This window comes from Ochlerotatus camptorhynchus, unplaced genomic scaffold (assembly GCF_037179485.1).
Source record: "Ochlerotatus camptorhynchus isolate MF236.1 unplaced genomic scaffold, CSIRO-AGI_Acam_v1.1 ptg000130l, whole genome shotgun sequence".
NCBI lineage: Eukaryota > Metazoa > Arthropoda > Insecta > Diptera > Culicidae > Ochlerotatus > Ochlerotatus camptorhynchus.
Genome location: NW_027040620.1, coordinates 1840899 through 1853987, shown reverse-complemented (window position 1 = coordinate 1853987; position 13089 = coordinate 1840899). Strand labels below are relative to the sequence as shown.

General features: G+C 44.3%; 2 protein-coding genes across 4 annotated transcripts in view; one reads left to right on the top strand and one right to left on the bottom strand.

Moving 5' to 3' along the window:
• Positions 1 to 13089, bottom strand: part of AdamTS-A (ADAM metallopeptidase with thrombospondin type 1 motif A) — a 629564-nt gene that overhangs the window by 166152 nt on the left and 450323 nt on the right. For all 3 annotated transcript variants that reach the window (XM_065220620.1, XM_065220621.1, XM_065220622.1), the window contains exon 6: positions 3538 to 3733. In XM_065220620.1, the coding sequence (XP_065076692.1) occupies positions 3538 to 3733 (196 nt within the window). The remainder of the gene's footprint in view (positions 1 to 3537; positions 3734 to 13089) is intronic.
• On the top strand, positions 4278 to 10954 carry LOC135700195 (vitellogenin-A1-like). Its single transcript, XM_065220619.1, has 3 exons — positions 4278 to 4363; positions 4433 to 9646; positions 9718 to 10954. The coding sequence occupies exons 1-3, from the start codon at positions 4333 to 4335 to the stop codon at positions 10908 to 10910; spliced, it is 6438 nt and encodes a 2145-aa protein (XP_065076691.1). The 5' UTR covers positions 4278 to 4332; the 3' UTR covers positions 10911 to 10954.

The following is a 13089-nucleotide window of genomic DNA, read 5'->3' as shown; positions in this document are numbered from 1 at the left end:
AATTCACATATTTTTATTGTTATTATATGTCTAAAAATTATCTTTACAATGTAGTCGAGTGGCAAATTTTTGGTAAAAGGTATGATCATTAACTTGAAGCACTTCAAAATTAAGTTGAACAATAGTAACCGGAAGAGTATTATACAGCAATGCAGAATTGTAAACAATACATTGTGACAGTAAAACATTCCTCTCATTTTCAAGTGCAGTAAAGACAATGTAGACACAAGTGCGCGATCTATTTCGATACTATTTTAGTGCTATAAATGAATTATATTTTTGAAATGCGGTATGAGTGCAAGTGGTGAACATACAAAACACAGGAATACAAATGTTAATACTTCCGACGCCGTCGCAGTCCACTTCTTAGTGGAGCTATTTTTAAAAAGCTCCCCAGGTAACAATTTGCTGCTTAACAAGTGTTGATTAATCGATTTAAATTTAGCCTTAGATTGAATAATTGCTGTACATAGACCACGTTAACCTTTGTCCAGCTTTTAAACATCTAAATCTGGTGATTTTAATCAGCCAAAAGCTTAACAGTAATAGACATTATAAGCTTTTTAAGGCATTAAGTAACAGTCTTTTCCAACTCTTGTTCAGCCTTCTAGTTTTTTTTTTCAAAAATAATAATAGAAGACTTCAGAAGAAGCTACATATCTTATGTATTTATATTGGAACTGCTTCAACTTGTTGCTGACTAATTGGATTAACATATTTATAATATTAATATAAGTCTAAAAATTACCTTTGCATTTCGGGATTCGAACCAGCAGTCGCTGAATCATAGGCGTCAACCATACATACTGGACCATTTAGGCATATGTGTGGTAAAAGGTATGATCATTAACTTGAAGCACGTCAAATTTAAGTTGAATAACAGCACCCGGAACAGTATTATACTGCAATGCAGAATTGTAAGCAACAACTGGTTACAGTTAAACATTCCTCTCATTTTCAAGTGCACTTAACACAATGTGAACACAAGCACGCGATTTATTTTGATGGTCGTTTGGATGTAATTAGTAATTAGAAAGGTAGGCAGTGAATTTAGTAGAACTAAAATGCCGGACATGCAACAGAAACTGACGACATTTAACAAATCAAGCTATCAAAATATGTGTAACGCATTGCTGATTTGTGGAATTGTGTTAAGCTTAAATAAGGCTTGTTCAATCTTTGGATCAGCTAACCTATTGAGGTTGGATTATGGGGATACAATTCGCTTCATGCACTACTAATCAACTATATATTCAGCCTAATGTTAATCAGCTTGTACACCTTAAATCAACCAATAATCAGCTTCTGTTCTTAATGTTCAGCTTGTATTGTTACTTGGGTCCTCGTTCTTGTATCTACTGCTAGTGCTGCTTGGGATGAGAAAGGTAGGCAGTGAATTTAGAATAACAAAAATGTCGGAAATGCAGTAAGTGACACTGACGACATTTAACAATATTGTCACAATGTTAGTGTGCAAAAAATTCATAATATTCTATCTGGCTATCAAAATATTTGTAGCGCATTGCTGGTTTGAGGAGTAAATAGTATTAGGCTAAATAAGTCTGGTTCAGTCTTTAGATCAGCTAACTTACTGAGGTTGAATTATACAATTCACTTTCTGCACTACTATATATTCACCCTGGTGTTAATCAGCTTTGTACACCTTCAATCAACCAATAATCAGCTTCTGTTCTTACTGTTCAGCTTGAGTTGTTACTTGGGAAGGCACATTTTGAGTTGCGCCTGTAAATATGCAATGTTGCTTTTGCAAGCAATATGGTCACAATTCAAAAAATTAATCCCATTTTTGCATGGCAAAGCTCAAATAAAGAGCTTTAAAAAACGTTGGACTGTTTATTTTTTATCGGATATATGAAAGAATGAATGAAACACTCGGTTCAGTCCAATGGAAATGAACAGATTCATAACATTGAAACTTAACACAGAAATTCCGTTGATCAAAATTTACAGATTTTGAATTATGCCAGTATTGCATGAAACCGACGACAAGGCAGGTCACATCTTCTGAAACCCTCCTTCCCCCTAAAATGGTACGTCATTTATGCATGTTAACATCAAAGATGGATTACGTCTCTTGAAAAAAAAAAAATATTTCTAAGTGTATATCCAACTGGGGTAGCTATCAAAATTATTGTAATATTGTCCAGGTTTTAGTAATCAGTCATAGATAGGACATCAAATCTTCATAAGACAACACAAATTACCAAATTCCTACATCAACATTTCCTGCCGATAGCACCGGAAACAGCCCGATCAAAAAAGATTGATCCATCAATCTTGTGCTAACTAATCAAACCACCCCCCCCCTCCAGTCAGTGCCGTTGAACGTGATACAACGCGTGTTGAAAACAGATTGCCTTCCTTGATCAGCTCAACCAACAACCCGTGCCACACACGGGTTTGAGTGATGAGTTAAATTGTCAAAAATTTCTTCCTCAAACAGAGAGTAATCATGATCGATCACCTTCTGCTTGTTGATCTTCCATTAGAGCTGTGCCCGTAGCGGAGCGCGTTGAACTCGCTGATCCTCGCTGATGGAGTCGGCATGCTGTCAATCATCGGTTCCATTGTCAACTGAGGTATTGTGTGCGCCCATTGCATGTGGTGATTTTCCGAAATAATTGAAGTACGTCACCTATAATTAGTGCGTAAACAATCTTTCTATAGCAAATATTTAAAATGATGGAAATCTAACTGAGTCTATGTTCTGGAAAGGTCTGAGGTCGCTAATGGCTTCACTCGGAAACCGGTCGGTCGCCGCTGCGCTGCCAAGTTCCAAACGATATACACCATCTAATTAATTTTACACACATTCGTCAAACGGCGGTTGCTGTATAGAACGGGAGGTTCCTTGCCACGAAACATGGAATTCAATTATGTAAATTATCTCGTAAATTTATCGATGACAGATAACATACTACAACACACACATTTTGCCGGCTCGTTTCGCCTTCCATTCGAATTGAAGAAAAAAAAAGAATGATTTCTTCCCGTTTTGGACTAAACAGCGGCAGCTCCAGTAGTACAGATTGATCAATTCTGGCCGGCCGTGTTGTTGTTAAGGGGTTTCCGGGATCCAATAGTGATTGATTGAGGTGGTAATTTTGCAGCTCGAGCTTGAGATGGTTGCCATCAGGGGGAGGACCTACAATACTTAACACGTGTTGAATGGCAAAAGTGTAGCAAACCGATGTGGTGGAATGGAATTCAAAAGATTTCGGGAACAATATGGCTTTTGCTGGCGTGTCAGTCTGAAGGGAGAATGTCTAAACCATCAACGCTTTCAATGAACCTGTTTATGATTCATGAAATGGTTTACATACTATGTGAAAAGCTTTGTATGATTGGTGTCTTTTCTCGATGGATTTGAAACAGGAACATGAAGCATTCACATCATTACAAAACTGCTAGTAGGTAGACTTACCAGATTTACCATTTTCAACGTTCGAAAGTTTAAGAACATCACACACATCTCCTACCACTATCCCACTATCCTGCAAAAGTTCATCGACTTACCTTCCTGCTCGGTATCGACGGCACAGTTACTGCCATCATCCTGTGCCGTCGGACCGTCCCGTTCCAAGCTGTCGACGGCATTCTCCACCACTCCCCGTTCCCGGGAGAGCGCGTGCCAAATGTTGGTATCCTCGTTCGAGTACTTTTGCAACGGTTCGATGAAGAATGAGCCCCACGAGGTGCGAATGTGTCCTCTCTGCAAAGAAAACGAAGTAAGGGACAAGAATGAAACTCTAAAACTGCAGAACAACAACCCCATAGCGATCATTGAGGTGGGCCAGAAATGAGATTAAAAGGTGCGAATGCGATTCGAATAAGAAGCGTGTAGGTGGGACTCTCTCGCCAGCTAGTCACGTGTAGCTTCGGGCCATTTCCAGACACGATGGAGGCAAGGCATGCAGAATTATGTGTTCGCACAGCGAGCATAGTGCCATAAATCATGGGACAAACTTAAACCAAATTTATTTCTGTATCGGTCAGAAAATCGTGTAAAATCTAGCCATAAACGACCATCAGTACTCAAAGCAGCGCTGCACCTTCGGTGTTGCCATCTGTTTGAGTCTTATCACTTGGATGATTTGACCGTACGGTGAACCGATCGATTGCTTACCATCATCATCGCGAGAAAAGGGATGCAGCGATTCAAAACTGATAACAGATTATTTTTTTGCAAGAAGTAAGCATTTTGTTTAGTATAAAAAGGCCCCCGTTGAGCTCAAACAGTATCACTTCTTGTTTCGGTTTCAACGGTGAAGAAACAGTCGGAACAGCTACTGGATTACTACTGGTGAAAAGATGATAGCGAAACTTCTTCTCCTCGCTCTGGGTAAGTATTTTGGAAGCTGCCGAACTAGGAGCAACAATACGACGCTTACTTTCTTATTTGCTTTCACAGTGGGGCTTAGTGCTGCCAACCAGTACAAGGGCTACAAGAACGGGTTCGAAGGTGAATACAAGAAATACCCCTCCGAAGGATACAATAATTACCCCTCCGAAGGGTACAAGAATTACCCCTACGAAGGCGGGTACGGCTACAAGAGCTACGATGACAAGAACTACTACGAAGGCTACAGTTACAAGAACGGTTTCGAATACGGGTACCAGAATGCCTACTATGGAGCATTCTACAAACACCGTCAGAACATCACTGCTGACTTGGAGTTCAACGCGTGGATGCCAAACCACGAGTACATCTACAATGTGACGTCCAAGACCATGACCGCTATGCCGGAGATGGACGAACAGTGGACCGGTATCTACACTCGTGCCTATATGGTAGTCCGTCCGAAGAGCCCTGACTACGTGGTTGCTTACGTCAAACAGCCAGAGTACGCCGTCTTCAACGAACGCCTTCCACAGGGATACGCTACCAACTTCAACCATGAGAACTTCAAGTGGATTCCCATGCCGATGAGCAGCAAACCTTTCGGAATTCGTTACCACAAGGGAGCCATCAAGGGTCTGTATGTCGAGCAAGACGTCCCCAACAATGAAGTAAACATCTTCAAGGCTTGGGTCAGTCAGCTGCAGGTCGATACCCGTGGAGCCAACATTATGCACTCCAGCAAGCCTGTTCATCCGAACAAGGGCGAATGGAACGGCTACTACAAGGTTATGGAACCCCTGGTCACCGGTGAATGCGAAACCCACTACGATGTCAACCTTGTGCCACAGTATCTCATCCAATCCCACAAACAATGGGTGCCACAGGGTCAGCTGCGCGGTGACGATGATTACTTTATCCAAGTTATCAAGACCCAGAACTTTGACCGTTGTGATCAGCGCATGGGCTATCACTTTGGATTCACCGGATACAGTGACTTCAGACCGAACACCAACAGCATGGGTAATGTTGCCTCCAAGTCCCTGAATTCTTACATGTATCTGACCGGAAACTGGTACAACTTCACCATCCAATCGTCCAGCATGATTAACAAGATCGCCATTGCTCCTTCTTTGATGAACAAAGAACACGCCATGGTTTACGCTCAGGTTAACATAACTCTCAACGATGTTCATACCTACACCAAGGTCCCCATGGGTCCAGCCGAAGATAAGAAGGTGTTCGTTGATCTGGTCTACAGCTACAACATGCCCAGTGATAAGAAGAACAGCGTTCGTCCAGGCAACTCTACCGAATCCTCATCGTCGTCCTCGGAATCTAGCTCGTCGTCGAGCTCATCTAGCTCCGAATCTCAGGAGGAGAACCCCAAGGTCAGTCCCGTTGAACAATACAAGGCTCAGTTGGATGAAGTCGAGAAGCGTGGAAACCGTAACCGTCGTGATCTGAACGCCTACAAGGAAAAGAAGTACTACGAAGCCTACAAGATGGATCAGTACCGCCTGAGCCGCAAAAATGATACCTCATCTGACTCTAGCAGCTCCGACGATTCTTCGTCCAGCTCTTCAAGCTCCTCGGAATCCCATGAACACAGAAATAACTCTTCATCCGACTCGAGCTCATCCTCGTCGTCCTCCTCTTCCGGTTCGGATTCATCGTCCTCGGAGTCCCTCTCCTTGAGCAGCGAGGAATTCTACTACCAACCGACGCCGGAGAACTTCAACCACGCTCCAGAAGCTCCCTTCCTGCCATACTTCACCGGTTACAAGGGCTACAACATCTACTACGCTCGCAACGTCGATGCGATCCGTTCTGTCAGTAAGCTGATTGATGAAATTGCCAACGATCTACAGAATCCATCTACTCTGCCCAAGTCTAACACCTTGAGCAAGTTCAACATTGTCACCCGTGCCATCCGTGCCATGAATTATCAGGAAATTTACGATCTTGCTCAGAAGTACTTCGTTTCCCAAAAGGAACGTCAGGCCGCTCAAATCAATGACAATAAATTCAGCAAACGTGTTGACGCTTGGGCTGCTTTCCGTGATGCTGTTGCTGAAGCTGGTACTCCACCGGCCTACAAAATGATTTCCCAATACATCAAGGAAAAGAAACTGCGCGGTCATGAAGCCGCCAGCGTGATTGCCACTTTGGTCCAATCCATCCGTTACCCGACCGAGCAACTCTTGCACGAGTTCTTCCTGCTGGTTACCAGCGATGTCGTGCAACATCAAGATAATCTGAACGTTACTGCTCTCATCTCGTACAGCGACTTTGTCAACCAGGCTCATGTTAGCAACCGCTCGGCCTACAACTACTACCCAGTGTTCAGCTTCGGTCGTCTGGCTGATGCTGACTACAAGATCATCGAACACAAGTTGGTCCCTTGGCTCGCCCATCACTTGCGTGAAGCTGTTCACCATGAAGACAGTGTCAAAATCCAGGTTTACATTCGTACCCTTGGAAATCTTGGCCATCCTCAAATCCTGTCGGTCTTTGAACCATACTTGGAGGGTAAGATCCAGATCACTGACTACCAACGCTTGGCCATGATTGTTGCTTTGGACAAACTGGTTGTCTACTACCCGGAACTGGCTCGCTCTGTGCTGTTCCGTGCCTACCAGAATATCGGAGATGTCCATGAAATCCGTTGCGCTGCCGTTCACATGTTGATGCGCACTGATCCATCAGCTGAAATCCTCCAGCGTATGGCCGAATTCACCCACCACGACCCAAGCCGTTACGTCCGAGCTGCCGTCAAGTCTGCCATCGAAACTGCCACTCAAGCTGATGAATATGATAACTATAGCAGACTGGCTGTCAATGCCAAGGCTGCTGCTAACTTCTTGTTCCCGGAAGACTTCAGCACTCAGTACTCGTTCAACCACATCCGTGACTACGCCCTGGAGAACCTTGAAATGACCTACCGTCTGCACTACGGAGAAATCGCTTCCGGCGATCACTACTATCCGAACGGTTTGTTCTACCATCTGCGTCAAAACTTTGGTGGATTCAAGAAATACACCACCTTCTACTATCTGGTTTCAAGCATGGAAGCTTTCTTCGACGTTTTCGACCAGCAGTACAATACCAAGCACTTCGAGGATTACTACAAGTCGTCCGACTACAACACCAACTTCTACAACTACGACAAGTACTCCAAGTACTACAAGCAGTACTACAACAATAAGGACAGCGAGTATTACGAGAAATACTACGGAAAGAGCAAGGACAGTGCCTACAGCGATAAGGAACCACCAAAGTATACGGCCGCTCGCATTGCCAAGCTGCTGAACATCGATTCCGAAGAGGCTCAGCAACTGGAAGGACAGCTGATGTTTAAACTGTTCAACGGATACTTCTTCCAAGCTTTCGATAACAAAACCATCGAGAACTTGCCTCGCAAGCTCAAGCATTTCTGCCATGATTTGGAAGATGGCTACAACTTTGACCTTACCAAGTTCTACCAGCAACAGGATGTTGTTCTTGCATGGCCGTTGGCTACTGGATTCCAGTTTCTGTACACTCTGAAGACACCGACTGTAGTCAAGTTTGAGCTTGACGCCACCGCCAAGACCCACCCACAGGTTTACAAGCAACCAGCTGGTCACCCTGAAAATGAGAACGATGACTTCTTCTATATCCCACAAGCTTTGAACGCATCGGTTGGTGTGAAAGTCCTGTATCACCGTATGGTTGACGCCAAGGTTGGCTTCATCACTCCATTCAACCATCAACGCCACATCGCTGGTTATCAGAAGAAACTGCAAGGATACCTGCCCTTGAATGTTGAACTGTCTCTGGACTTTGTCAAGGACGAGTTCGAGTTTGGATTCGAAATCCAAGATCCCAAGGAAGACCATCTGCTGTTCCACATGAGCTCGTGGCCGTACACTGGATTCAAGGACATCACCGACATGCGCCCAATTGCCGAGAGCCCCAATGCCAAGATTGTGCATGACGAAGACCAGACCACCAAGACCCTCGACTACACTTTCGGTCAGGACATGACTGGTGTAGCTCTGCGATTCCACGCTAAATACGACAATGACTTCATCAACTTCCAGCACTTCTGGAACTTGTTCAAGAAGCACGACTTTGTTTCGGCTGTCAACTATCCGTTCGCCTATCAGCCATACCATTACCATCAGTTCAACCTGTACTACGATGCTCAGCGTACCCACGCCAAATCGTTCAAGTTCTTCGCTTATCACAAATTTGGTGCCCCAGCCTTTGAAGAAACTGGACCCAAGCATCCGGCCAACCGTCACTCATACTCCGGAAACTACTACGAATCGAACTTTGCTCAACCGTTCGTCTACAGTGCTGGAAGCCAGCGCCGTTACGAGCAGTTCTTCCACAATGCCGCTTCTGGAATCAGAAACAGCTTCGTCCGTTACTACGACTTTGGTTTCGAGTTCTACGCTCCCCAGCAGAAGAGTGAATTTGTTTTCACCACCGCTTTCGCCGACAGCCCAGTCGACAAGACATCTCGCCAGCTGTTCTACTTCTATGCCAGCCCAATGTTCGCCAGCCAGTCGTACTTCAAGGACATTCCATTCAACGGTAAGCAGTTCCAATTCTGCGGTACTGCTGTCAGCGAGTTCCCACGTGTTCCATATCTGAAGTTCTCGGACTTTGACCAATACTACGGAGATGCCAATCAGTACTTCGATTTCTTGTACGGTGAGTCGTGCCAGGGAGGAGCTCACATTTCGGTGAAGGGTAAGCAGAAGCAGACTGGCAAGTACCGTGAGTATCTGCGCTTCTCGGATGTTGCCAAGACTTGCAAGGAACAGATGGCCGATGGATATTACCAGTTCGAGGAATGCCAACAGGCTATCGATCAGGCATACTACTACGACTTCTACGACTACGCGTTCGAGTACAAGGATGTCGGTCCAGTTGCCAAGAACATCAGCACCAAATTCTACGACTACTTCCAATACGCCTTCTACCCGTACTTCGAATCCAACTTCTTCTACCACGGAAAGCACAACCAAATCAAGGCCGAATTCGAGTTTGCTCCCTACGGCGATTACTACAACGCTTCGTTCTACGGTCCATCCTACGCCTTCCAGGTCCAGAACTACCCGATCGAAAACGACTATTCGACGTACTTCCCGTACTTCTTCAAGTACACGTTCTTCCCGAAATACTATCCGTACTTCCTGCACCGTTTGCCATCGCACAAAGAACAAGACCGTCAGTACAACGAACTCTCTAACTACGAACAGTTTGCCGTCTTCGACCGGAAACCACAATATCGTAAGTATTGCGCATTTGTTCAAGCTGAATTTAAAAACGATTAATTGCTTACAATCAAATGATCTTTTCAGCTTCCTGTTCGTTCTCCACTGACTACTTCTATACTTTCGATGACAAGAAGTACTTCTACGATATGGGTGATTGTTGGCACGTAGTACTGCACACCGTGAAGCCTGACTACGACTTCTACGCTCAGGATTCCCACTTCTACAACTCGGACTTCGAGTACAAATACAAGAATGGATTTGAAGAGTACGAACAGTTCAGTGCCCTGGCTCGCCGAGGATCAGATAAACAGCTGTACTTCAAGTTCTTGTTCGGAGACAACTACATCGACGTTTTCCCCAACAACGGTGGTGTTCCATTCGTTTACTTCAACGGCCGCCCATACGATGTCAGCCAGCACAACATTGCTCACTTCGAGGCCAAGGAAGGCTATGCTAGCTTCCCATTCTTCTACGCCTTTGCCTACCCGAACAAGGATGTTGAATTCAGCTTCTTCGGTGGAAAACTGAAGTTCGCTACTGACGGATACCGTGCTCGCTTCTTCTCGGACTACTCATACTACAACAACTTTGTCGGTCTGTGCGGAACCAACAACGGAGAATACTCCGATGACTTTGTCACTCCCGACCAGTGCTACATGCGCAAGCCAGAATTCTTCGCCGCTTCGTACGCCCTTACCGGCCAGAACTGCACCGGACCAGCCAAGGCTTTCAACTTCGCCTACCAGCAGAAGGCCAAGGAGGAATGTATCAAGAAGGAGGTCTACTACGGAAACATCATCTACGAGCAGGAATTCTATCGCCAACGTTACCGTTACTACAACCACAACGTTGATGAACTTAGCTCGTCGTCCAGCTCGTCGTCTTCGTCTGATTCATCATCGTCGTCTTCGGAATCCAACTCGAATGATAACTCTTCCAGCTCCAGCTCCAGCTCCGAGGAACACAAGGAATACAACGCAAACCAGCAGCAGCATACTCTGAAGGATTGCCCGGTTCAACACCAGCACCAGTTCTTCCAGCAAGGTGATCAGATTTGCTTCACCCTGCGTCCCCTGCCAGCCTGTCACTCCAAGTGTGCTCCTACTGACAAAATCAGCAAGTACTTCGACGTCCAGTGCTTCGAGAAGAACTCTTCCCAAGCACAGCAGTACAAGTCCGAGATTTCCCGCGGTTACAACCCGGATTTCAAGAGCTTCTCATCGACCAAGACCTTCAAGTTCAACTATCCCAAGAGCTGCGTCTACAAGGCTTACTGAACGGTATAAATGAGAGAGCACCCCCACTAGCAAACTGACCGGAACCGAAATGAATACCTCCTAAGTTAATAGCAATAAACTTTGAATTTTGAATAACTTAACGCTTTGGCTCATTCTTGAAGAAATTATCCCAATTAGTCACGCTAAACGTTCGTAATTCAACGAACCAACCATCGTTTGTACTGTCACCGACCAAACCACAATGGATTTACGAGCCATTGTCCGCTGTGTTGCCAAAATGTTGCGGCCTGCGGAATTCAATTTCGCTCTCATAAATTTCACTCAACTACCGCCGAAGGTCAAGTTCGATGATGGTGCACCACAGCCACACGCTAAGCCGCCGGCCGTGCCCGCACGGCGTGAGGTGGGTTGCTATTAATCATCTTCCAGCAGCGCTTCTTGAGTGCTTCTAATTGACTACAACACGACTACCTACCTACTAGAGACTAGAGGTCTGGACTGACGCTGTGTGTGGAAAACGGTAGCCAAGTGAACTAAAGACAATTGGATGATGCATTCGTGATGGGGCGCGGTGTTCTACAGCAGCGTGGCGAATGCTCTCGTTCGCAATGTCAGCGAAGTGATTGAGGGAAATGGGATTTTTATTCGATTTAACAAGTGTACAATGTATGGGGTGTGCTCGGTGGGAGGGAATCACTAAACAAAATATGATGCAAACTGATGCTGGCTTGTTGCTTTGGAGGTTCGTTTTTTCGTGCATGGTGGTTGATCTTGAACTTCGAGCTTCGAGTTTTTCAAGTGGGTGGAAATCTGCTTTCAATATGGGGCTAAGTGCGTTCAGGAGATATGGAAACGGGAGCGGAGCAGGAAATCTATTGGATATTATTATTTTGAATTTCAAAATAAAAAGAATGAAGTATTCGGTTTGCGGCATTTTCAGTCTTTTCTGTGATCGTAAGACGAGCAATAACTGTAAATTACGACGTAGTGAGGCGAAGTTGCCAACGGTGAGCCTTACTGATAGATCCTGGCTAGGGGTACCAGTTGCCTCCAACATCTCCCTCCTATAACCTGCGGCATCACTCAAATTCCGGAGATTTTGACATTTCCCGGGATTCCTGAATTCCGGGTATATACATTTATAAATCCCGGGATCCCGTGCATCTCTGGATTATTAATTTGAGACACTTTTACTCCTTTAAATTTGTTCATGGAATAGGGGAAATGGATGACATGTCGGCCTAAGTGCCCCTAATTTGGGCCCATACATAAATTCAGCAATCGACTAAATTTTCAATAGTGACCAAAAATATCTATTAGTACCGTCCCAATAACGCGTTCATCTAGATAAAATTAATAACTAGTATATTTTTTGCGATGGGCCCAACCTTAGATCCATAGGCCAACAGTAAAGGCATTTCCTCTATATGTAGTAGGATTTGAATCCGGAAATTTCACGTCCTATGAAAAACATCTCTGCCGTTCGTTGACATTTATACTGATTTATTGAAAGTATTGCACATAGGCAACACTTTTTGTATATGATAGCAGTGAAACAAACCGTGGACATTTTGATGAAATTTTATAATGGCGTATTTAGATGGTACACATTTGAAAATCCACCATTTCCATCATTCATAGTTGATCGACAAACCATTGAAATGCATTGTTCAGACAGTTAGAAGTACTTTATTAAGCTAGTCTTGAGTGATGAAAAGACTCAGCATTTTCAGTTTTAAGAGTCCTTCCTTGGATAAGCTAACGAAATGCCAACTCCTTCCGGAGGAACTTCTATCTATCGCCGACTTTATTTTGACTTCCATAGCTCTCCCTCTCTGTTATTTCCTAACCATTCCTTACGTTCAATCCTAGAGCACGGTAAATTAGTTTTTACAAATATATTGATGAGAGGAATCATCCACCATAATCATAATTATCTTCATTATAGACTATTGCGAAATTTGGCTGTCAAACATAACACCACATGATGTTAGAAGCCAAGAGCCATTTGATTTCAGAGAACTTCATAGAATTTCGGGAAACTTCGTAAAAGTTCAGGGACTGTTATAGAACTTCAAGGAGCTTCATAGATCTTCAACTTTCTGAACTCCGACAACTCCGTGGATTTTTTTAGAAGTGCTACAAATAGGAGTTCATTTATCTTTGAGAAAGCTCACTTAACTTTGTACAACTTCAGTGAGCTTCGTAGAAGTGCAGA